This window comes from Bufo gargarizans, chromosome 4, assembly GCF_014858855.1.
Source record: "Bufo gargarizans isolate SCDJY-AF-19 chromosome 4, ASM1485885v1, whole genome shotgun sequence".
Taxonomy (NCBI): domain Eukaryota; kingdom Metazoa; phylum Chordata; class Amphibia; order Anura; family Bufonidae; genus Bufo; species Bufo gargarizans.
The window spans coordinates 350,601,577-350,628,736 of record NC_058083.1 but is presented as its reverse complement, the minus strand read 5'-3'; the positions used below and the strand labels follow the sequence as shown (position 1 = coordinate 350,628,736).

The window sequence follows — 27,160 nt, the reverse complement described above, 5'->3', positions numbered from 1 at the left end:
TTTACAAAATTTGTTTTTCCAGCTTCCCAGTACATTGTGTGGAATAGTGAGTAATGATTTTCCAGTACATTGTATGGAATATTTAGCAATGATTTTCCATCTTCCGAGTACATTGTGTGAAATAATGAGTAATGATTTTCCAGCTTCCCAATATGTTGTGTGGAATAGTGAATAATGATTTTCCAGTACTTTGTGTGGAATAATAAGCAATGATTTTCCAGCTTCCCTGTACATTGTGTGGAATAGTGAGTAATGATTTTCCAGCTTCCCAGTACATTCTGTGGAATAGTAAGTAATGATTTTCTAGAACATTGTGTGGAATGGTAAGTAATGATTTTCCAGCTTCCCGGTATATTGAGTGGAATAGTGAGTAATGATTCCCCAGCTTCCCAGTACATTGTGTGGAATAGTGAGTAATGATTTTCCAGCTTCCCAGTACAGTGTGTGGGATAGTAAGTAATGATTTTCCAGCTTTGTGACGATCCCTACTCTCTCGTCATGTCATGGGGGTGAATTATACTAGCTCATCAATTTACCACATAAATTCCCACCCACCTATTCTAGATGATGGAATTATGCTAACTTACTAGATTCTAACACCCCAATATTTTCTGTCACAATTGCTGCCACCACCTATACTATAAGGCAATAGGGGCCTATACGCACATATTCTCTCAACCCAAATTAACACCGGAACACGAGTTATCTATATGGGACCTAAAATCCTCTGAAACACTACCGATAACATTATTCACTCTGAAAGAGCAAGTTCTATAAGACAACAAGGAAGGGACTTATCTATCATATGCAATACAAAAAAAAAAAAAAAGTGTCAGATAAAAGATGAAAAAAACTAAAATATACATACAATAACAATGCAGTAAACAGATAAAATAAAAGGGATAAATACAGAATATTGGGGACAGCTGAGGATACATAGTAACATAGTACATAAGGCCGAAAAAAGACATTTGTCCATCCAGTTCGGACTGTTATCCTGCAAGTTGATCCAGAGGAAGGCAAAGAAACCCTGTGAGGTAGAAGCCAATTTTCCTCACTTTAGGGGAATGTGTTCCTTCTACGGTCAGTCACTCCAAACAGTGTGGATCCCCAAATGGCTGACAATTAACTGTTCCCAACCACCCATTTTTATCCCCCCTCAGCCAAGAGGTGGGCTGTGATGGAACCTCCCTCTTGTCGGTCCAGCCGTCTGGGACGTCTGATATTATTCAGGTTTTTGCCCCACCGTCCCAAACAGCTGACCGATGTGGCAATATGAATCACGGCAACTTCTCGCCGTATGGCAAGGACTGCGGGTACAGGTAAGATCCCATAATCTGAGTCGCCTCGTCCCGGTCATACAAACACCAAATATGATTGAAGTATGATTTCCAGAAGGCCAGATCCTGAATACCGAGCAATGCCTCATGTCCAGTATGGTGTGTCTAGACTCTCCCAGAAGCCCATGTCAGGCTGAACACAATTACTAGGGTTCTGAGGATGTGAGTGTTATGAGGTCAGAGTTATGGCTTCTGATATTATTTCATCAACCTACTAAATGGCTTAGACCACCTGCTGGGTTAGCAGCCACCATGTCTGGGGTTGCCCTGCATTTTTAGTGTCCCTTCCAGGTCTTCATTAGTATGCCCATATGGCTTGTAAGTAGCAGGCCAGTCCTAAATGGGGAGTGTCTCACCTTTTTGCAGACTGGTTGGCATCTAGAAGCACAATTTGCATAAGTCCTTAATAGATCAAAAGACACTGACATATAATCAGCTATTGATAATGCAAGTTTAGGAAAATCTAAAATTTATCTATTTATCTATCTACCTCAGATTTCGTTACAAGCTTCCCAGTACGTTGTGTGGAATAATAAGCAATGATTTTCCGGCTTCTCAGTACATTGTGTGAAATAGTGAGCAATGATTTTCCAACTTCCCGGTACGTTGTGTGGAATAGCGAGTAATGATTTTTCAAGCTTCCCAGTACATTGTGTGGAATAGTAAGTAATGATTTCCCAGCAAATTGAGGTCTGCAATGTACGGGCACCGACCGTAGGGTGCCACATGCGTATTGCGGACCCATTCACTCTAATAGGATCCACGACCCTCATCCTATAGTCAGCACCACAAAAAATAGTGCATGCACTATTTTTTAGCGGTGTAGAGGCACGGATAGAAACCCCACAGAAGCAGTCTGTAGGGCTTCCGTGGAGTTCCATGCTTATTTTCCGCACATCCGTAATACAGGGTGCACATGCTTGGTGCCGTGTATTGTGGACCTGCTGTTTGGGGGAAGCTAGGCAACGGCTGTGTGCATGAGGCCTTAGACTGAACAACTTGTCCAGGAAAAAAAAACATGCAGCTATAAGAATAGAAAAAGAAAAACGTTACTGCTTTTTGAAGGCAGGAAGTAAAAAAATCTGAAACCCTGAAAATATGTCCACATCTACAACAGCCAGTTATGCCAGTAAATGTGGGTGGCTTTAGCACTGGTGGGATGTGGATGCTACCCTGTACTGTGCAGTCCGTGTGGCGGCGGGGCAGGGACTGTTTATGTTTAAATGGCAGCGGGAGGGTGGCATGTCCTGAGCTGCAGACGTTAAGAAAGTTGCTCAGCCGACGGCTGGTAAACGCAAGGGTGGCTAACTGCAGTCTGTTGTGTTCCTTCTAGTGTCTGACCTGTGGAGACTGCAGCGGGAAGATGCACTGTAAGACGCTGCGAAGCGAGTACATGAAGCGTTTCAAAGACCCACACTGGGAGGCATACAGGAACTGCTATGAGGAGATGCTTAAGTACCGGCTGAGCAGGAGGCTGCTGGAGCACGCGCACAACCCCTGGTTGTGGGATGGCTGGGATGGGAGCTCGGGCTCCAGCAGTGGGTGCTCCACACCCCCGCCAAAGCCATGTGAGCCTGTGTCTGCAGCTCCCAAACTACAGGAACCACCTACCCAACAGGAAGAGGGCACCGATGCCAGGCCCAGCGGACTCAGCAACCAGGCCATGCCAAGTGAAAGGCAAGGTATAATTCACTGCAATATCTATGGTTACTGTATGTAGGGAAGGACTGTCCAGACTTTCTATTGCAGCACTGAGTAGAACAGTTTCTTATTCCCACTGTTTTGTATCCCAAATGATAGAAAAAGTTGCAGTGAGCTGTCCTTAAAGGGGTTGTCACTTCAGCAAACGGCATTTATCATGTAGAGAAAGTTAATACAAGGCACTTACTAATGTATTGTGATTGTCCATATTGCCTCCTTTGCTGATCTAATTCAATTTTCTATCACATTATACCTTGCTTGTTTCCATGGTTACAGCCACCCTGTAATCCATCAACAGTGGTCATGCTTGTACACTATAGAAAAAAAGCACTGGCCTATTGTCCTCCTGTGGTCCCGACCAGTGCCAATTCTTTTTCCTATAGTGTGCAAGCATGACTGCCGCTACTGGATTGCAGGGTGGTCATACCCATGGAAACGAGCAGTGTATAACGTGATAGAGAAATTAATCTACTTCCGGTTTCCGGCCCTGGAGTGTAAGGCGGTGTAGTGAGGAACTCCACTTCAATCTCTCCCCAGAACAGCACATAGCCGTATACAGAGCTGCAAGCTGGCACTGGCAATCGGTGGCTCTACACCCCCTACACCCCCTCCTTACACTAGAAGTCCCTCCATGGAGAGATATCTGCTCAGGCGCAGCGGTAAGCCGGTGCACATGCAGGGCTGCCCATATAGAGGGGAAGGCAATATGGAGCTGGAAGAGCTCGAAATTCACGAAGATCATGAACAGTATGAGGATAGTGATAGTAATGCATATGAGGCTGAAACTCACTCTCCGGACTTATTTGTGGGAGAGCAGGAACTGATATCTCCTGAACGCCTGGGGACCCTGCTTGATTATAAAAGATTAGCTATTGAAATTGTAAAAAAATCTTGCCCCAGACATCAAAGACTCTCTTATCACAGTGGGGTCAGCCTCACTTCAAGAAAAACGTGCTTATGTAGATTATCACTCCTCTAGATTGGAAGAAATGGAACAAAGAATACTCGCTCTAGAGGAGCAAGCCACAGGGGCATATAATAAATTAAGTGGATCTCAAGAGAAAACACTATACTGCGCAATTGCATGGAAGACCTAGAAAACAGGTCACGCAGAAACAATCTGCAAATATTAGAGGTTCTTGAATCCTTGAAACCTTCGCAATTACAGGAATTCTGCGAGGTAGAACTCCCAAAAGCCCTGGGTCTGACAGGCCTTAAGAGAGTTGAAAGAGCCCACGGTGTAGGGCCTGCCCAGTCTGGAATATCAAAGCAGACAAATACGCAATCAGTGCAGGGGAATAGGCCCCGGCAAGTCATAGTCAAGTGCCTTGATTTTAACCATAAAGAAGAAATCCTGAGAGCATTCTGCTCAAGAAAATCCCCCCTGGAGGTACATGGGGAAAAGATGTTGATTTTTGCAGATTACTCCGCAGAAGTGGCAAAGCGAAGAAGAGAATACAGCATGATATGCTCCACTCTTTACGCAAAGAAAATAAAATTCCAACTACACTATCCTGCGAAACTGAGGATTCAAATAGCAGATGAAGCTCCAAATCGTTTTAGAACGTCCATTCAGAGATGGCAGCTGCATTCTGTGACAGCAGGGCAACTCAGAGAGAAGGCAGGGACAGTTCCCAGGGTTCTGCTCAATGAGCGCTGTGCATACAGATCAGGAAGCACTATGCGTCATGTGACCGCCGGGGCCGGGAAAGTGCAGGAGCTGTCGGGTCTACCAGAGACCTCAATCATCCCTGCACTGAGGCTGTACAGTGCTGTATTCTGCTGTACAGCCTCTCTGCGGGGTGTATTTCTCCTGTAGCTACTATGTCAGCCCCAGTTACAGGAGAAATCAATAGTGAAAAACAAAAAAATAAAGTAAGACCAGAGGTCTTGTATGTCCTTATGGTGGAGGCAAAGTGTAAAATAAAAAATAGTGTTTCATAAAAAATAAATAAAAAAAGGTTTCACATGTAAAAAAAATACCCAATTAAGTAATTAATAAAATGTTTTAAAAATATAAAAAAATATATAAAATAGACATATTCGATATTGCGGCGTCTGTGACTGCCAGCTTTATAAATATATCACAGGATCCACCCCATCTGAGAAACACAATAAAAAATGCGTAAAAAAAGCAATTTTTGTCACCTTACATCACAAAAGGTGCAACAACAAGTGATCAAAAAGGCATATTTCCCACAAAATAGTACCAATAAAACAGTCACCTTATCCTGCAAAAAAATTGCCCCTACATAAGAAAATCGCAAAAAAATAAATAAAAACTATATAGTGCTGCCCATAATTATTCATACCCCTGGCAAATTTTGACTTAAAGTTACTTTTAATCAACTAGCAAGTAATTTTGGGACGGGAAATTACATAGATGTCTCCCAAAAGATAATAAGACGATGTACAAGAGGCATTAGTGTGGGGAAAAAAGACATTTCTCAGCTTTTATTTACATTTGAGCAAAAAGTGTCCAGTCCAAAATTATTCAATAGAATAATTTATATATCAATAGAAAAGGCTATTACAGCAATCAAACTCTTCCTATAATTGCAGACCAGCTTTTTGCATGTCTCCACAGGTATTTTTGCCCATTCATCTTTAGCAAGGAGCTCCAAATCTTTCAGGTTGGAGGGTCTTCTTGCCATCACCCTGATCTTTAGCTCCCTCCACAGATTCTCAATTCGATTCAAGTCTGGACTCTGGCTGGGTCACTCCAAAACGTTAATGTTGTTGTCTGCTAACCATTTCTTCACCACTTTTGCTGTGTGTTTTGGGTTATTGTCATGCTGAAATGTCCACTCGTGACCAAGTCCAAGTTTCCCTGCAGACAGCCTGATGTTGTCGTTGAGAATCCTCACGTATTGCTCTTTTTTCATGGTGCCGTTTACTGTGATTAGGTTCCCTGGTCCATTGGCTGAAAAACACCCCCAAAGCATTAGGTTCCCACCACCATGTTTGACAGTGGGGATGGTGTTCTTTGGGTTGACGGCTTCTCCTTTTTTACGCCAAATGAAGGAAACATAATTGTGACCAAACAATTCAATTTTTGTTTCACCTGACCATAACACAGAAGACCAGAAGTCTTCTTCTTTGTCCAGATGAGCTTTTGCAAAGGCCAAGCAAGCTTTTGTGTGCCTTATCTGGAGAAGTGGCGTCCTCCTTGGTCTGCATTGTGCTGTGTCCGTTGGATTGTCTGCCTTGAGACATTGCCACCAGCAGAGCCCAGATTAACCAGGATGGCCTTGGTGGTGATCCTTGGATTCTTTTTCACCTCTAACTATCCTCCTGGCCAGCACAGGTGTCACTTTTGGCTTCCGACCACGTCCTCTGAGATTTTCCACAGTGCGGAACATCTTATATTTTTTGCTCAAATGTAAATAAAAGCTGAGAAATGTTTTTTTTTCCACAATAATGCCTCTTGTACATCGTCTTATTATATTTTGGGAGACACCTCATTTTTACGTCTAAAAATCACTTGCTGGTTGAATAAAAGTAACTTTAAGTCAAAATTTGCCAGGGGTATGATTAATTATGGACAGCACTGTAGCTCTCAGAACATGGAGACATCATTTTGTTTAAAAAATTAAACAAATAAAAAAAAAGGATACATATTAGGTATTGCCGCATCTGTAACAACCTGCTCTATAAAAATATCACATGACCTAACCCCTCAGGTGAACACCGTAAAAAAAAAAGTGCAAAAAAGCCATCACATAAAGTGCAACATCAAGCGATCAAAAGGGTGAATGCCCCCCCCCCCAAAAAAAAATAATACCAATGAAACTGTCACCTCATTCTGAAAAAAATGAGACCCTAACTAAGACAATCTGTCAAAAAATAAAAAAAATATAGGGCAAGGCTATGGCAATGCTATGGCTCTCAGACTATGGAGACACTAAAACATAATTTTTTGGTTTAAAAAATGCTATTATTGTGTAAAACTTAAAGAGGACCCTTTCATCGGTGCAAACATTAAAACTATCAGGCTATGTAAAGCGGCGCCCAGGAATCTCACTGCACTTACTATTATTCCGGGGCGCCGCTCCGTTCTGGGCAAAAAAAACAGGCTGTGAGCTCTGCACTGCGATTTTATAGCACTACAGCCTGGGAGAAGGAGACGCCCAGGAGAAAAAGGGCAGGCTCCTCCCAGTGTTACCAATTCAGCAAAAATACTGGGGGACATAGCGGGAGAATGGAGCAGCGCCCTGGAAAAATAGTAAGTGCAGTGAGATCCCGGGGCACTGCTCTACACAGCCTGGCAGTTATCTTACAATGTTTGGACCGATTAAAAAAGTATACATATTAGGTGGTTTTTTAAAGATATTTATATGTGGTTAAGTGATTCGGTTGTATGCAAGCAATCTGTATCCCCGAAACGCGTTATACCACTTGCTGAATACATTTTTGGAACTCTACCTGAAATATCAGATGGTCTTTCTTGCACCACGGGATATCCTCTGCTGATCTACCTACCTTCTGAGGGACCTCCAAATCTTTCAGGTTAAGTGTCTTTTCCTTTTTCCTTGTTTGTTGTATTCCTCTTATCTTTTGGTATTAGGCCTGAGGGAGTCTCCTGTTCCTTCAGCTGGGAAGGAACAGGAATTTTGTCCTGACACTATTTTCAGGGCCCTTTAGGGTCAGATAGGGCTCTAGGTTCCTGCTTATAAACATTCCTACAATCGAGATCTGTCCATACTGATAGTAGTCAGGGCTCGGTTTAGGGATTCACTAGGTGGTGACCTTACCCTAGTTTCTAGGCCTAGTACCTTTTCCCTTCCCTCTTGTGTTTGGTGTGGAGTTTACTACCCACACCGCGCCGTGACAACTGGGTCTGATGATGGCACGGGGGGGGGGGGGGGGGGGGGGGGGGGTTCTGATATTTTATAAAGGAAAACATTCTTTTTTTATTATTTTTTTCTTATTAGAGTACTCGATTAATTGTTTGATTAATGGATAGATACTAAATACTAAAATAATCAATAGCTGCAGCTCTACTGCCAGTCTGATATTGATGACCCATCCTAAGGATAGGCTATCAATATGTAAATCCCCACAAAATCCTTTACCTTATGTTGTCTGTACAGGGAGTGCAGAATTATTAGGCAAGTTGTATTTTTGAGGATTCATTTTATTATTGAACAACAACCATGTTCTCAATGAACCCAAAAAACTCATTAATATCAAAGCTGAATATTTTTGGAAGTAGTTTTTAGTTTTAGTTATTTTAGGGGGATATCTGTGTGTGCAGGTGACTATTACTGTGCATAATTATTAGGCAACTTAACAAAAAACAAATATATACCCATTTCAATTATTTATTTTTACCAGTGAAACCAATATAACATCTCAACATTCACAAATATACATTTCTGACATTCAAAAACAAAACAAAAACAAATCAGTGACCAATATAGCCACCTTTCTTTGCAAGGACACTCAAAAGCCTGCCATCCATGGATTCTGTCAGTGTTTTGATCTGTTCACCATCAACATTGCGTGCAGCAGCAACCACAGCCTCCCAGACACTGTTCAGAGAGGTGTACTGTTTTCCCTCCTTGTAAATCTCACATTTGATGATGGACCACAGGTTCTCAATGGGGTTCAGATCAGGTGAACAAGGAGGTCATGTCATTAGATTTTCTTCTTTTATACCCTTTCTTGCCAGCCACGCTGTGGAGTACTTGGACGCGTGTAATGGAGCATTGTCCTGCATGAAAATCATGTTTTTCTTGAAGGATGCAGACTTCTTCCTGTACCACTGCTTGAAGAAGGTGTCTTCCAGAAACTGGCAGTAGGACTGGGAGTTGAGCTTGACTCCACCCTCAACCCGAAAAGGCCCCACAAGCTCATCTTTGATGATACCAGCCCAAACCAGTACTCCACCTCCACCTTGCTGGCGTCTGAGTCGGACTGGAGCTCTCTGCCCTTTACCAATCCAGCCACGGGCCCATCCATCTGGCCCATCAAGACTCACTCTCATTTCATCAGTCCATAAAACCTTAGAAAAATCAGTCTTGAGATATTTCTTGGCCCAGTCTTGACGTTTCAGCTTGTGTGTCTTGTTCAGTGGTGGTCGTCTTTGAGCCTTTCTTACCTTGGCCAGGTCTCTGAGTACTGCACTTGGGCACTCCAGTGATGTTGCAGCTCTGAAATATGGCCAAACTGGTGGCAAGTGGCATCTTGGCAGCTGCACGCTTGACTTTTCTCAGTTCATGGGCAGTTATTTTGCGCCTTGGTTTTTCCACACGATTCTTGCGACCCTGTTGACTATTTTGAATGAAACGCTTGATTGTTCGATGATCACGCTTCAGAAGCTTTGCAATTTTAAGAGTGCTGCATCCCTCTGCAAGATATCTCACAATTTTTGACTTTTCTGAGCCTGTCAAGTCCTTCTTTTGACCCATTTTGCCAAAGGAAAGGAAGTTGCCTAATAATTATGCACACCTGATATAGGGTGTTGATGTCATTAGACCACACCCCTTCTCATTACAGAGATGCACAGCACTTATTGCAGCCTTGTTCGCCTATGTAGATATTTTTTCTTTAAGACTAATTCATAACGCCCACACTGACACTGATAGGAGCTTGATCCCCCCTCCCAGGGACAGGAAACAACAGCGGAAGCCCAAATAAAAAGACACCTCCTCCTTCCTACTCCAGTTGTTGTTTCCTGTCCCTCAGGATGGGTGGAAGCCTTGCCAGTGTGCTGGCTGGAAGTTGTGCGCTCAGCCTAGGATTCTTCCCCTTCTTGGGAGGGCTGAGCAGGGGACTGAGGCTCTGAGTGGAGCGTGGTCTCTCCTTCTTTGTCCCTCGGTGTAAGTCCTGAGCTGGGCATCTCAGATGTTCCTACTCCTGTGTAGAGGGGATCGACGCCGTGCGCGTCTTTGCAGGTGGAATCCTTTGTGGGCAGGAGGATTCTGGAAGACACACTGCATTGCCCTTTCCTCTGCCAGCTGCAGCTGACGTCATCGTGCAGACCGGCCGGCCAGGGGCATGGCCAGGAGGAAGCGCAGCTTGCTCTAGGAGTCGGCGTGGAGGTGGAGCCAGTGTAAGCGGGACACTGAGTTTTAAAAAGGCTCTGCGATCCCAGAAATTTGACGATTGCTGGAGCATAACCAGGATGTCCTCCGCTGATGCCCCACGCAGATCTGATGATCCCTACAAGGCCCTCAGCCCAGTAAGAGACCTCCTCCATATAAGTTAATAAGCCACTGAGTGGCTTATTACGCTTTGGCCAAAATGTACACCAATGCCTTATTCAACATCCAGCATAAAGGCAGGGCAGAGTGCTGGTTGCAGTGTGTGATTGCATTTTGTGTTTTTACGTTTGTATCTCCCATATTTTTTCTTTGTAGTATATAATAGAGGCCTGGCAATCTCCATTCAGTCATGCACACCTGTCCAGTTAATCTGCCCCCTGGAGGCTGGTTTTAAAGTCAGTATAAAACTGAGTCTGCTTATATAGCACCTACCAGTAGCCATTAGGCTCCAGGAGAAGTATATATTGGGCTCAGCATGCATGTTGGTACTTGCATCCCTGGATCCGATGAAAGCTGTAATGGCACCGGACGGGGTTAAAAGCAGAGTGTGCTTGGCGTGCATGCTGTACCTGCGCTCCCTGGACTTTGTGTGGCTGTCATGGCCCATAAAAGGTAGGAACTAGTGTTAGGGACCACTCATTAAGGCGTCCTTGACATGGTGATTGGCTTATTACGCTTTGGCCAAAATCTACACCAATGCCTTATTCAACATCCAGCATAAAGGCAGGGCAGAGTGCTGGTTGCAGAGTGCGATTGCATTTTGTGTTTTTACATTTGTATCTGTGTTTCGCCATAGCAATCTGCACCTGCTAGGGGTTGTGCGGGCTGAATCCCCCATATTTTATCTTTGTAGTATATAATGGAGGCGTGGCGTTCTCCATGCAGTCATGCACACCTGTCCAGTTAATCTGCCCCCTGAAGGCTGGTTTTAAAGTCAGTATAAAACTGAGTCTGCTTATATAGCACCTACCAGTAGCCATTAGGCTCCAGGAGAAGTATATATTGGGCTCAGCATGCATGTTGGTACTTGCATCCCTGGATCCGATGAAAGCTGTAATGTCACCGGACGGGGTTAAAAGCAGAGTGTGCTTGGCGTGCATGCTGTACCTGCGCTCCCTGGACTTTGTGTGGCTGTCATGGCCCATAAAAGGTAGGAACCAGTGTTAGGGACCACTCATTAAGGCAACCTTGACGTGGTGAGTGGCTTATTACGCTTTGGCCAAAATGTACACCAATGCCTTATTCAACATCCAGCATAAAGGCAGGGCAGAGTGCTGGTTGCAGTGTGCTATTGCATTTTGTGTTTTTACGTTTGTATCTGTGTTTCGCCATAGCAATGTGCACCTGCTAGGGGTTGTGCGGGCTGAATCTCCCATATTTGTTGTATGTGCTTGTAAAAACCGCTATGTCCACACTGCACTAAAAGGGTGGTAGCAGAAGAGTCGCCATCGTTTATGGAAAACCTTAGAACCCTTGTTAGGGATCAGGTAAATTCGGCAATAGACCAATGTATGGCTCCTACGTCTCACCATCCGTCTTCTTCAAAATCGGTGGATCCGTCCCCGGACATAATAGATTTTGATGAAGGAGAACTTTTTTCTGGGGAATCTGATTCCTCCGGTCGTGGATTGGGGGGAAAATAAAAAACGAGTGTTCCCTATTCATGATAATATAAGGGACATTATACAAAGGAAGTGGAAAGACCCTGAAAAAAGACCCGTTATTTCAAAAGCCTTAAAACGTATATATCCATTGCAAGTTCAGAATGTGAAGCGGGGGGGGGGGGGGGGGGGGAATTCCAAAGTTTGATACCCCAGTAGCCAGAATTTCAAAAAGTCCTCCCTCTTCCTTGAAGACCTGGGGTTTCTGAAGGACCCCATGGACCAAAAATGTGAAGGGCTCCTTAAAATATCTTGAGAGATAGGGTCGACTATGTTAAGACCTGCTATTGCTGCCATCTTCACAGCAAGGTCCCTTTCCGTGCGGAGTAACCAGATAGAAAACAATTTAGCAGCCGGTAACCCCAAGAAGAAATGATATCCTCTCTCCCAGGGTTAAAACACGGATGCCTCGGCAGGTTTGGTGAGCCTCTCAGCCAGGTCGGGTGATGCTGGCTCAAGGAGTTGCCGCTGTGCTATTCCCTGTGAGGGGGATAGACTTCTTGGGTCCGCATTGTACAATATTTTGAAAAAGCATCAGAGAGGAAAAATTTTCGTTCCCAAGCTAGGTTCTAGCAGACCCAAAACAAAAAGGAGTCTTCAGGTAGATGGCAATCCTCTAGAGGCGGGGGGAGGGGATTTTTTATTCAATCCCGATTTCTCTTCCAAGATGTCCCAATGACGCCAAAAGTCCGATAACAGGCAGGCTTTCAAAGTTTGGCGATGCTTGGGATTCTTTAGGAGTTCCCCCTGGGTCTTAAATCCAATCAGGTCAGGCCTTACCGCCTGTAAGATTCCTTATAAACAAGGTTTGTTCAGATCTAGGCAAATAGGAAGCTCTAGAATCAGAAGTTGCTTCCCTTTAAAAAAAAACATGTTATTATAAAGGTTCCATTAGACCAGCAGCGTCAGGGGGTTTACTCTCCCTTGTTGCAAAAAAAAACAAAAAAACAAACAAAAAAAAAATAGGAAGTTTAGAAAGATATTCAATGTGAAAGGACCAAAATCACTATGTCATGAAAAATTTAATTTTTTTTAAGATTGAATCAATAAGTAAATCTCATTTTCAAGACTATTACATGGTAACGATCTGGCGGATACCTATTATGATGTTCATATTCACAGCGAGAGTCAAAAATATCTCCGGTTCGCTGTCTACATAAAAAGACAGCTCAGTCACTTCCAGTACCAGGCTTTCCCCTTCGGCCTCTCCAGTGCGCCACATCTTTTCACAAAGATTATAGCAAATGTAGTAGGTTACTTTAATATATAAGGAATAATTGTGGTCCCCTATCTGGACAACCTTCTGATCGCAGCAGATTCCTATTCTTGTCTTCTTGGCCATCTCAGAATTGTGAAACAAACCCTTAACTCTTTAGAATGGGTCATCAACCAAGAGAAGTCAAAACTAATTCCAAGTCAGTAGAAGTTATTTCTGGGGGTACTTCTGGACACCCACCATCTATCCTCCTTTTTTGCCCCAAGAAAGCAGATCAACCTAGTAATCTCTGGGTACAGATAATGTAGTATATGTTACCTGCAGTCCTATGTAACACCACAGATAACACTGTGATGTAGTAGATGTCACCTGCAGTCCTATTTAACACCGCACATAATAAAGTGATAACTCTCGGCTCAGATAAAGTCAGATGGTCCCTGCTGCTCAAAGCTGGCACGCCCTCCTCCGTGTTGCCGTGCTGCTCCTCTGACTATCTCCTCTTTTGGCGAGGACACAGTAACAAGGGGGGAGGGGCGGACTGAGCTGGTTATAGATTAGTTGGGAATAAAAGCTCTGCGGCCATGCAGCCTAGGGGGACACTGCAGTGCTTAGCGTTGCTGAATGTATTCTTCAATGTGAGCCTTTGGGGTGGTGTTAGGCCTCAGAGATGTGTCACAGGCATCTATGTGTACATCATGAGCTTTTCATGAGTTGTCTGTTAAATGGATGCAGTTATAGCATATGGGTGATGGATGCCACTATTAAGCTAGCAACATACTGTACATTAGATGTGTATCTGCTGAACCTACACATTTTAGTAGAATCAGCCAAACATCTATGGAGATCTCCTGACTTTAATAAAGGATAATAAAAGATAAAGATCCAACCAGTGGCGCACCTAGTGTGTTTGAAAACCGGGGCAGGTCCCCCCCCCCCCCTTTCCAAATACTTGTCCTTTGCTGTAAGAGGTATGTGGCCATCTCCTGTCATGTAGACGTTCTTTTTCCTCTTCTCCGTTAGACTGCCATGACAAATTCTTTCAGCCGCATCTCGTCTCTACAGAGTTTGTAACACAGACACGTTAGATTCCTCAATTTTTCCATCAACCTCCTCATCCTGGTGTCCCCACAATGTCATCCTGCTGCCACCCCAAATACTGTGTCCGTTGTGCCCCCCAATGCCCCAGGTACTATACTGCTGAAAAAATAGTGACCCCAGGAGACATAATTGGGGTCATTTATCAAACTGGTGTAAAGTAGAACTGTATTTCCAAAAGAGGTATCAAATATGAAAGGTGGAATCTGATTGGCTGCTATGGGCAACTAAGCCAGTTTTACTTTACACCAGTTTGATAAATTAACCCAAATGTTCTATAGTGTCTACAGCAGCTATAATGTCCCCTAGAGTGCCCCCAGTAATAATACCCTATATTGTGCTCCAGGCAATAATCCCTGTATAGTGTCCCCAGAAATAATAGAATTGCCCCTACAGTGCCTCCCCAATAGAACACCCCCCACACTGCCCCATACAGTAATTTCCCATACACTGCCCCATACAGTAATTGCCCCATAAAGTAATTTTCCCCACACTGCCCCATATAATAGTTTCCCCCAATACTGTTAATGTAATTTCCCCCACGCTGCCCCGATGTAGTAATTTCCCCCACGCTGCCCCGATGTAGTAATTTCCCCCACGCTGCCCCGATGTAGTAATTTCCCCCACGCTGTCCCATACAGTAATTTCCCCCACACTGCCCCACACTGTAATTTCCCCCACACTGCCCCACACTGTAATTTCCCCCACACTGCCCCATACAGTAATTTCCCCCACACTGCCCCATACAGTAATTTCCCCCACACTGCCCCCATACAGTAATTTTCCCCACACTGCCCCCACACAGTAATTTGCCCCACACTGCCCCCACACAGTAATTTGCCCCACACTGCCCCCACACAGTAATTTGCCCCACACTGCCCCCACACAGTAATTTGCCCCACACTGCCCCCACACAGTAATTTGCCCCACACTGCCCCCACACAGTAATTTGCCCCACACTGCCCCCACACAGTAATTTGGCCCACACTGCCCCCAAACAGTAATTTGGCCCACACTGCCCCCAAACAGTAATTTGGCCCACACTGCCCCCAAACAGTAATTTGGCCCACACTGCCCCCAAACAGTAATTTGGCCCACACTGCCCCCAAACAGTAATTTGGCCCACACTGCCCCCAAACAGTAATTTGGCCCACACTGCCCCCAAACAGTAATTTGGCCCACACTTCCCCCACACAGTAATTTGCCCCACACTGCCCCATACAGTAATTTGCCCCACACTGCCCCATACAGTAATTTGCCTCACACTGCCCCATACAGTAATTTGCCCCACACTGCCCTATACAGTGATTTTCCCCACACTGCCCCATACAGTAATTGCCCCCACACAGTAATTTCCCACACACTGCCCCATACAGTAATTTGCCTCACACTGCCCCATACAGTAATTTGCCTCACACTGCCCCATGCAGTAATTTGCCCCACACTGCCCCATACAGTAATTTGCCCCACACTGCCTCCATATAGTAATTTCCCCCACACTGCCCCCACACAGTAGTGTCCCCCCACACAGTAATTTCCCCCACATTTCCCCCATACAGTAGTGTCCCCCCACACTGCCCCACACAGTAATTTCCCCCCACACTGCCCCACACAGTAATTTCCCCCACACTGCCCCACACAGTAATTTCCCCCACACTGCCTCCATATAGTAATTTCCCCCACACTGCCTCCATATAGTAATTTCCCCCACACTGCCTCCATATAGTAATTTCCCCCACACTGCCTCCATATAGTAATTATCCCCACACTGCCCCCTCACAATAATTTCTCCCACATTGCCCCATACAGTAATTCTCCCCACACTGCCCCCACACAGTAATTTTCCCCACACTGCAATTTTCCCCACACTGCCCCCAAACAGTAATTTTCCCCACACTGCCCCCAAACAGTAATTTTCCCCACACTGCCCCCACACAGTAATTTTCCCCACACTGCCCCACACTGCCCCCACACAGTAATTTTCCCCACACTGCCCCTACACAGTAATTTTCCCCACACTGCCCCTACACAGTAATTTCCCCCACACTGCCCCTACACAGTAATTTTCCCCACACTGCCCCCACACAGTAATTTTCCCCACACTGCCCCCAAACAGTAATTTCTCCCACACTGCCCAACACAGTAATTTCCCCCACACTGTCCCTATATAGTAATTTCCCCCACACAGTAATTTGCCCCACACTGCCCCCACACAGTAATTTGCCCCACACTGCCCCCACACAGTAATTTGCCCCACACTGCCCCCATACAGTAATTTGCCCCACACTGCCCCCATACAGTAATTTGCCCCACACTGCCCCCATACAGTAATTTCCTCCACACTGCCCCACACAGTAATTTTCCACACACTGCCCCCCCCACAGTAATTTGCCCCACACTGCCCCATACAGTAATTTCCCCCACACTGCCCCACACAGTAATTTCCCCCACACTGCCCCACACAGTAATTTCCCCCACACTGCCCCACACAGTAATTTCCCCCCACACAGTAATTTCCCCCACACTGCCCCACACAGTAATTTCCCCCACACTGCCTCCATATAGTAATTTCCCCCACACTGCCCCCACACAGTAGTGTTCCCCCACGCTGCCCCCCACACAGTAGTGTTCCCCCACGCTGCCCCCCACACAGTAGTGTTCCCCCACGCTGCCCCCCACACAGTAATTTCTCCCACACTGCCCAACACAGTAATTTGCCCCACACTGCCTCGATATAGTAACTTCCCCCACACTGCCCCCACACAGTAGTGTCCCCCCACACAGTAATTTCCCCCCCATTTCCCCCATACAGTAGTGTCCCCCCACACAGTAATTTCCCCCACATTGCCCCCATACAGTAGTGTCCACACCACTGGATCCAGCAGTTGGATTTCTCAGGGAAGATAAACCCATGTCAGAGGCCGCGGCAGCGGCTTCTTCCCTCAGGTGTGCATAGCATGCATATGTATGGGGGTGTGAATGGTTCCGCATATGGGCCTAACGGACACAGGGAAAAAAATGTTCATATGCATGAGCCCTGATATCTATCACGTACTGTTAACCGCCCAGGTGCCATGGTCAAATGTGATCACGGCATCTGGGAGCACAAAAACCTGGAAGCACTTGTGTGCATCGGCTCTTTCTAGCGAGGATCTAGGGAGACAGATGATGAGTGCAGCAGCCTTGATGCCCTGCATAATCCGAAGCTGCTGACCAGCAGTTTCTATGGAGCCCCTGCCTGTGGCTAACACATTGGAGCATGAAAAAAGCAATCTATGGGAGCTATAAAAAATAAATTAAAAAAATAAATAAATATGGTGTATGTACTGTGTGTGTGTGTGTGTGTGTGTGTGTATATATATGTATATATATATATATATATATATATATATATATATATATATATTAGCTCTCTTTTGGGAGTCATTCTTACAATTATCTCCACCGACAACCGGATTTTAGGTCCAACGTGAGATTTATATTCGCCACCAGAAAAAACACAAATCATACAAAATAAAGACATGCCCATCTAAGCACTAGCTACTGCAAAAACATAAGTCCTGAGTCTGATTAGAAGTGTTACTGAGGCTCACCAATTGGTCAATATGGATGGAGGTGCTCAATCACCGGTACACCTAAAAACCGCGAGAATGTATTGTATTGGAAAACAGAATTGTGATGGCACACTCACATTTGGTTGGATAAATAGTATTTATTAGTTTCAGTTGGGTATTCGATTGGCTTATTTAATTTTTAATTTTTAATTGTTTATATGTATAAAAAATTATCTGGACATATGTTAAAAGATATAATAAAAATGAAAGAAATAGGTAAAAGAAAAAATAAATAAAAATAAAAGGTTTTAAATAAAGTTGTATCTGGTGTTCAAAATATTGAAAGAGTCTATTCAATGAGTCCTGGAATATAGAGTCATATAGTTGGGATGTTTTTCTGGAGTATTTGTATTCTTCAGTCCATGTACAGTGACCTTGTAAGTAAAAGGTAATCCAGTATGTTTTTGATGCAAAAGTAATCGTGAAAATAGTAGAAAAGCGTGAAAAAAAGGAAATAAGATAAGAAAATAGTGCAAAATTGGTGCTGGTTCACTCAAATATATATTGTGCACGATAAAAAATATATAATAAAAAATTGGATAATCAGTACTGATTATAGAATATAATGGTGTGAGTGATATTAAGAACAATGTCAGATATTTACTGGTAGGGAATCTGCATTGCTTGTTCTTCTACTCGTTGGATTTACCAATATTGGAACATCCGCCCTTTAATGGTAGAGACGGTACCTTGCTGGTAATATATATATAGAATATATATAGAAGTAGTCTTTTATATATTATATAGTTTCCCGGTGCAGTCTATTCATATATTCGTCCCGTTTAATGGAATACTTAGTAATTAGAAGGTTGTACTTTACCCCTCTTCTTCCGTTACGGTGTACTCCTTTGTGCAAGGACCTGCGTGGCGTCCCACGTGATCTCTCGCCTTACCATGTGATGCTGCACATGATGATGATGCGGGTCAGCGTCACACGGTGATGTGGTTCCTGATTGGCAAATCTCCTTTGCTGCGGGGTATTTGAAAAGATTCTCGCTGAGAAGAATATGTTCTTTGCGGAAGTTAATAATTCCAAGTGGTGGATATCCTTTCGTCCTCACTGCTTCCTTAGACCAGACGCGTTTCGGGACACTTTTGGTCCCTTCCTCAGTGGTTTGTGTTGTATCAGGAGCGAGTGAGGATTTAAATGCTGTTTGCTTTAAGGGGCGTTGCCTTCAATTTGATTGAGTTGCTTGTAAATCCTGGTTTGGATTTGGTTTGTTTAAATCCTGGTCTGGATTTAGTATGTAGAAAAAATGCAATGAGACTGGGATGCATATAAAAGTAAAAATAGATAAAAATGAATAAAAATGAAAATGAAAATAAAAATGAACTGATGTTTGTTCACATTATTTGTGTTGTTCTATATTTCTTGTTAGGAGTAAGTCTGTATTACTATTGTAAAAGATCCATGTATGTCTTGGATCTCATCCCTAGATTTATGCTCACTGTTCTTCCGCTATTTAGTGCTTGCGGTTCTTTTGCAAATATGCGGTTACAGTGCGTTTTCCCCCCCCCTTTTTTTATCAAGTGTTATTTGTTACTTGAAGTCAAATTGTTTGATTTAGGTGAGGAATCTGGTGACTATGTCATATTTAGTCACAGCTTTATTATTTGGGTCTTTAGTGAATGGTATTTATTGTAGCTTCATTATCTTAGGTCGTCTTATACTTACAATTATAGTTTGGTAGGTGTTTTGTATATTCTGATCTGCGTAATCTTGAGCTGATTGGCTTTCTTATTTGTATCTGTGTCTAAAAAAGAATGTTATACCTTTGTTGGTATTCCTATGTCCATTACAGGTTTTGATGCGGTTAGTGTGCGTTTTTTCGAAATATTCGTATTTATGAGATTTTTCAAGATTATTTTGAAATCGGGATTACTTGTCCTTTTCATGTAGATAATTAGATGGATTCCTGCTGTTACTTGGTTTGATTTTAATAATTGTTAATAAAATAGGACTTCATTTTTACAATTTCTTTGGTGGTTTCTGCTATTTTGTGCATCTGATGAGTGTTTGGAAGAGATATTTAATGATGCGTGTGGGCAGAGAGGGGCCTAGATGGGAGAGGAGATAGGGGTGCTGGTAACAGCCTGACCTCTATTTCACTTTCCCAGGGAGGCACCGCTCCAGGGTCACAGGAATCCAAAAATTTCCAATTCCGCGTTTAGCCCTGCAGGTACTAGGGTGTCAAATTCATAGATTCTTTTGGATTCATTGCGTGACATATTGCTTATATGATTACCTCCTCTCCATGGTTTGGCAATCTTTTCGAAAGCTGTGAATTTGAGAGATGATGGGTCGCTGTTATGGTATGTTTTGTAATGTTTGGATAGTGTGTGTTGTTCGTATCCTTTTTTGATGTTTGCTATATGTTCTGATATTCTTTTTTTCAGTTGTCTTTTTGTTCTACCAATGTATTGTTTGCGGCATGGGCATTCCAGTAAATAAATGACGTCTGTGGTATTGCATGTTAGACATTCTTCTATTTCTAATTTGAATGAGTTGTGAGTGGAGCACACTTGTAGAGTTTTTTTGGGAAAATTTGTCACTTTGCAATTATTGCATTGCCCACATCTGAAAAAGCCTTTCATAGATAGCCAGTTGTTATGTACTTTTTTCGCTTTTTGTTTTATCGTGGGAGCTATTTTTAGTCCTAGATTAGGAGCTTTGGTGTAAACTATTGGTGGTATAGTATTGAGTATTGGACCTATGGTTTTGTCTTTGAGTAGGTGATGCCAGTGTTTATTAATGATTTTGGCGATATTTTTATGTTGGGCATTGTAGGGCAAGATTAGTCTGGCTTCTTCTTTTTGTTGTATGAGAATTTCTTCTTTTTCTTTAAAGAATTCCTGTCTATCCATTTTTTTAACTTTATTTAGTGCGTTGTGAAGTAATTTGGCTGGGTATTTTTTATTTATAAATTTATTTTTCATTTCGGTGGCTTCTTCTTCGAATTTGGTGTTGAGAGTGCAGTTCCTTTTTAGTCTTCTGAATTGGTTTGTTGGGATATTGTTTAACCATTGTGGAAGATGGCAACTGGAGAATAGAATATGGTTGTTTTTCATTACCGGTTTTTCGTAGGTGCTACATATTAGTTTGGTGTTTTCTATTTGGATTTTTAAGTCGAGGAATTCTATTTGGGTTTTAGTTGTGTTAGATGTGAATTTTAAATTGAGATTGTTTGTGTTAATTTCGTTTAGAAATGATTGTAAGGAGCTTTCAGTATCTTGCCATATGAATATCACATCGTCAATATATCTTCTCCACAGAGCCAGGCTTGCCCCGAGCCTAGGACCAATCACCTCCCGTTCCCATTCGGACATGAAGATATTGGCGTAGCTCGGGGCAAATCTGGTGCCCATTGCTGTGCCAATTTGTTGTTGGTAAAATACAGAGTTATAAATGAAATAGTTGTGAGTTAATATAAAATGGACTCCAGTTGTGATGAAATTTATTTGGTCTATTTTGAGGGGCGAATGATCAGTTAGGTGTTTCTTGAGTGCTGATATACCCTGTGTGTGATCAATTATTGTATATAAGGAATTTACGTCCAGTGTCCCAAGTGTCCAGTTATCATTATACTCTATTGCTTCTAGTGTTGTAATGATGGCCGTGGTATCTTTTATATAGGAGGGAATTATTTTCACATATGGTTGTATCATTTTATCTATGTATTCTGACAGGTTGGATGTTATTGATCCTATCCCTGAGATAATAGGTCTTCCGGGGGGAGCAGTTGGATTTTTGTGTATTTTTGGTATACAACTGGAGTCCATTTTATATTAACTCACAACTATTTCATTTATAACTCTGTATTTTACCAACAACAAATTGGCACAGCAATGGGCACCAGATTTGCCCCGAGCTACGCCAATATCTAGTACCTGCAGGGCTAAACGCGGAATTGGAAATTTTTGGATTCCTGTGACCCTGGGGAGGTGCCTCCCTGGGAAAGTGAAATAGAGGTCAGGCTGTTACCAGCACCCCTATCTCCTCTCCCATCTAGGCCCCTCTCTCCCCACACGCATCATTAAATATCTCTTCCAAACACTCATCAGATGCACAAAATAGCAGAAACCACCAAAGAAATTGGAAAAATGAAGTCCATTTTATTAACAATTATTAAAATCAAACCAAGTAACAGCAGGAATCCATCTAATTATCTACATGAAAAGGACAAGTAATCCCGATTTCAAAATAATCTTGAAAAATCTCATAAATACAAATATTTCGAAAAAACGCACACTAACCGCATCAAAACTGTAATGGACATAGGAATACCAACAAAGGTACAACATTCTTTTTAGACACAGATACAAATAAGAAAGCCAACCAGCTCAAGATTACGCAGATCAGAATATACAAAACACCTACCAAACTATAACTGTAAGTAAAAAACAACCTAAGATAATGAAGCTACAATAAATACCGTTCACTAAAGATCCAAATAATAAAGCTGTGACTAAATATGACATAGTCACCAGATTCCCCACCTAAATCAAACAATTTGACTTCAAGTAACAAATAACACTTGTTAAAAAAAAAAAAAAAAAAGGGGGAAAAAACGCACTGTAACCGCATATTTGCAAAAGAACCGCAAGCACTAAATAGCGGAAGAACAGTGAGCATAAATCTAGGGATGAGATCCAAGACATATATGGATAATAGTAATACAGATTACTCCTAACAAGAAATACAGAACAACATAAATAATGTGAACAAACATCAGTTCATTTCTATTTTCATTTCTATTTTTATTCATTTTTATCTATTTTTACTTTTATATGCATCCCAGTCTCATTGCATTTTTTCTACATACTAAATCCAGACCAGGATTTAAACAAACCAAATCCAAACCAGGATTTACAAGCAACTCAATCAAATTGAAGGCAACGCCCCTTAAAGCAAACAGCATTTAAATCCTCACTCGCTCCTGATACAACACAAACCACTGAGGAAGGGACCAAAAGTGTCCCGAAACGCGTCTGGTCTAAGGAAGCAGTGAGGACATAAGGATATTCACCACTTGGAATTATTAAACTTCCGCAAAGAACATATTCTTCTCAGCGAGAATCTTTTCAAATACCCCGCAGCAAAAGAGATTGGCCAATCAGGAACCACATCACCGTGTGACGTTGACCCGCATCATCATCACGTGCAGCATCACATGGTAAGGCGAGAGATCACGTGGGACGCCACGCAGGTCCTTGCACAAAGGAGTACACCGTAACGGAAGAAGAGGGGTAAAGTACAACCTTCTAATTACTAAGTATTCCATTAAACAGGACGAATATATGAATAGACTGCACCGGGAAACTATATAATATATAAAAGACTACTTCTATATATATTCTATATATATTACCAGCAAGGTACCGGCTCTACCATTAAAGGGCGGATGTTCCAATATTGGTAAATCCAACGAGTAGAAGAACAAGCAATGCAGATTCCCTACCAGCAAATATCTGACATTGTTCTTAATATCACTCACACCATTTGATTCTATAATCAGTACTGATTATCCAATTTTTTATTTTTTTATCGTGCACAAAATATATATTTGAGTGAACCAGCACCAATTTTGCACTAATTTCTTACCTTATTTCCTTTTTTTCACGCTTTTCTACTATTTTCACGATTATTTTTTAATCAAAATCATACTGGATTACCTTTTACTTACAAGGTCACTGTACATGTACTGAAGAATACAAATACTCCAGAAAAACATCCCAACTATATGACTCTATATTCCAGGACTCATTGAATAGACTCTTTCAATATTTTGAACACCAGATACAACTTTATTTAAAACCTTTTATTTTTATTTATTTTTTCTTTTACCTATTTCTTTCATTTTTATTATATCTTTTAACATATGTCCAGATAATTTTTTATACATATAAACAATTAAAAATTAAAAATTAAATAAGCCAATCGAATACCCAACTGAAACTAATAAATACTATTTATCCAACCAAATGTGAGTGTGCCATCACAATTCTGTTTTCCAATAATTCCTGAGTCACCTATACAGAGCGCTATTCACACAAGGAACATAAGTGCAGCTTTCTCCAGCCCTATAGTCCCACAGTCTCCTGGCTGTAACCCTTCAACAGCTTCTGCGGGGATTGTGGCCCAGTAGTCCTCCCGACTCTGGCCTCATGACCCTTAGTCCCAGGCATCACAGCATCCACCAAAGTTCCAGCTAGCACTTAGCTCCGTGGCCCCTCAGCCAACCCGGTTGAGACCACTTGTACAGAGCCTCCACAAGACTCTGTTTCAAACACTCTGCCCTGTCTGGGCTGGGTCTTATTCCAGACTGATTGTGGCACCTGGTGCTGCCTCAGACCAGATTATTGCCAGGGAAGACATGGAAACTATTGCTATAAATCTCCCCTAGCAGCCATGAGGCCTGTCACTGCCTCACAATATATATATATATACACACTCACCTAAAGAATTATTAGGAACACCATACTAATACGGTGTTGGACCCCCTTTTGCCTTCAGAACTGCCTTAATTCTACGTGGCATTGATTCAACAAGGTGCTGATAGCATTCTTTAGAAATGTTGGCCCATATTGATAGGATAGCATCTTGCAGTTGATGGAGATTTGAGGGATGCACATCCAGGGCACGAAGCTCCCGTTCCACCACATCCCAAAGATGCTCTATTGGGTTGAGATCTGGTGACTGTGGGGGCCATTTTAGTACAGTGAACTTATTGTCATGTTCAAGAAACCAATTTGAAATGATTCGAGCTTTGTGACATGGTGCATTATCCTGTTGGAAGTAGCCATCAGAGGATGGGTACATGGTGGTCATGAAGGAATAGACATGGTCAGAAACAATGCTCAGGTAGCCCGTGGCATTTAAACGATGGCCAATTGGCACTAAGGGGCCTAAAGTGTGCAGAGAAAACATCCCCCACACCATTACACCACCATCACCAGCCTGCACAGTGGTAACAAGGCATGATTGATACATGTTCTCATTCTGTTTACGCCAAATTCGGACTCTACCATTTGAATGTCTCAACAGAAATCGAGACTCATCAGACCAGGCAACATTTTTCCAGTCTTCAACAGTCCAATTTTGGTGAGCTCATGCAAATTGTAGCCTCTTTTTCCTATTTGTAGTGGAGATGAGTGGTACCCGGTGGGGTCTTCTGCAGTTGTAGCCCACCTTTCTTTCCCATTCTGACATTCAGTTTGGAGTTCAGGAGATTGTCTTGACCAGGACCACAAACCTACATGCATTGAAGCAACTGCCATGTGATTGATTGACTAGATAATCGCATTAATGAGAAATAGAACAGGTGTTCCTATTAATTCTTTAGGTGAGTGTGTATATATATATATATATATATATATATATAATATATATATCTCACTCCCCCCAAAAAGCTGTACTATTAAAGTAAATAATAAAAAAATATTTATCCCATATAGCTAATGAAAAAATTAAATAAAAAAATTGACGATTTTTGGGTCACTTCACCTTCTACAAAAAATGTTACTAAAAAAAGTGATGAAAAGTCATACACACCAAACTGGTAACAATGAAAAGTACAGATCTCTCTGCAAAAAATGAGCCCTCACAGCTTTGTAGACATAACTACAAAAAAGTTACAGGGTTTATGGCTGCTCTATACGTTCTATTACATTGTTATTAAGCTGATTGTTATGCATTTTATTGTAGCAGAGAATAACCAGGATGGTGAAAAAAATCCAGAATCCAATGAAAAATCAGCAAGTCTCTCAAGAGCACATCATAGCCACAGTTTCTCGTCCAAACAGAATGCTCGAAAGTTAGATTCAAGTTCTCAGAAGATGAGGTTGACAAAAGAAAGCCGGCACCCATTTGCCCTCTATGCTTCTGGTGAGAGAGAAAAAGACACAGGGAGTCAGAAAACCCACAATGTGTGTGCCCCAGCCCAGGAAAATGAGGTGCGTACTCTGTGTATACTCCCAGTTCATGAATAATCCAGACTTGCAATGTAAAAGTATTTGGTCCCTGTTTTTAGAAGGTTCCCTCAATTTCTCTTTAAAAAAAAACCTCATACAATACATGGCCAACCTTCAGCTATACACTACGTGCAGAATTATTAGGCAAATGAGTATTTTGACCACATCATCCTCTTTATGCATGTTGTCTTACTCCAAGCTGTATAGGCTCAAAAGCCTACTACCAATTAAGCATATTAGGTGATGTGCATCTCTGTAATGAGAAGGGGTGTGGTCTAATGACATCAACACCCTATATCAGGTGTGCATAATTATTAGGCAACTTCCTTTCCTTTGGCAAAATGGGTCAAAAGAAGGACTTGACAGGCTCAGAAAAGTCAAAAATAGTGAGATATCTTGCAGAGGGATGCAGCACTCTTAAAATTGCAAAGCTTCTGAAGCGTGATCATCGAACAATCAAGCGTTTCATTCAAAATAGTCAACAGGGTCGCAAGAAGCGTGTGGAAAAACCAAGGCGCAAAATAACTGCCCATGAACTGAGAAAAGTCAAGCGTGCAGCTGCCAAGATGCCACTTGCCACCAGTTTGGCCATATTTCAGAGCTGCAACATCAGTGGAGTGCCCAAAAGCACAAGGTGTGCAATACTCAGAGACATGGCCAAGGTAAGAAAGGCTGAAAGACGACCACCACTGAACAAGACACACAAGCTGAAACGTCAAGACTGGGCCAAGAAATATCTCAAGACTGATTTTTCTAAGGTTTTATGGACTGATGAAATGAGAGTGAGTCTTGATGGGCCAGATGGCTGGATTGGTAAAGGGCAGAGAGCTCCAGTCCGACTCAGATGCCAGCAAGGTGGAGGTGGAGTACTGGTTTGGACTGGTATCATCAAAGATGAGCTTCTGGGGACTTTTTCGGGTTGAGGATGGAGTCAAGCTCAACTCCCAGTCCTACTGCCAGTTTCTGGAAGACACCTTCTTCAAGTAGTACAGGAAGAAGTCTGCATCCTTCAAGAAAAACATGATTTTCATGCAGGACAATGCTCCATCACACGCGTCCAAGTACTCCACAGCGTGGCTGGCAAGAAAGGGTATAAAAGAAGAAAATCTAATGACATGGCCTCCTTGTTCACCTGATCTGAACCCCATTGAGAACCTGTGGTCCATCATCAAATGTGAGATTTACAAGGAGGGAAAACAGTACACCTCTCTGAACAGTGTCTGGGAGGCTGTGGTTGCTGCTGCACGCAATGTTGATGGTGAACAGATCAAAACACTGACAGAATCCATGGATGGCAGGCTTTTGAGTGTCCTTGCAAAGAAAGGTGGCTATATTGGTCACTGATTTGTTTTTGTTTTGTTTTTGAATGTCAAAAATGTATATTTGTGAATGTTGAGATGTTATATTGGTTTCACTGGTAAAAATAAATAATTGAAATGGGTATATATTTGTTTTTTGTTAAGTTGCCTAATAATTATGCACAGTAATAGTCACCTGCACACACAGATATCCC

The 27,160-nt window shown here is 42.6% G+C and overlaps 1 protein-coding gene across 2 annotated transcripts in view; it reads left to right on the top strand.

Moving 5' to 3' along the window:
* Positions 1 to 27,160, top strand: part of LOC122935983 (centriole, cilia and spindle associated protein) — a 68,745-nt gene that overhangs the window by 28,374 nt on the left and 13,211 nt on the right. For both annotated transcript variants that reach the window (XM_044291958.1, XM_044291957.1), the window contains 2 exons: positions 2,674 to 3,022; positions 25,382 to 25,629. In XM_044291958.1, the coding sequence (XP_044147893.1) occupies positions 2,704 to 3,022; positions 25,382 to 25,629 (567 nt within the window). In that variant the 5' untranslated portion in view covers positions 2,674 to 2,703. The remainder of the gene's footprint in view (positions 1 to 2,673; positions 3,023 to 25,381; positions 25,630 to 27,160) is intronic.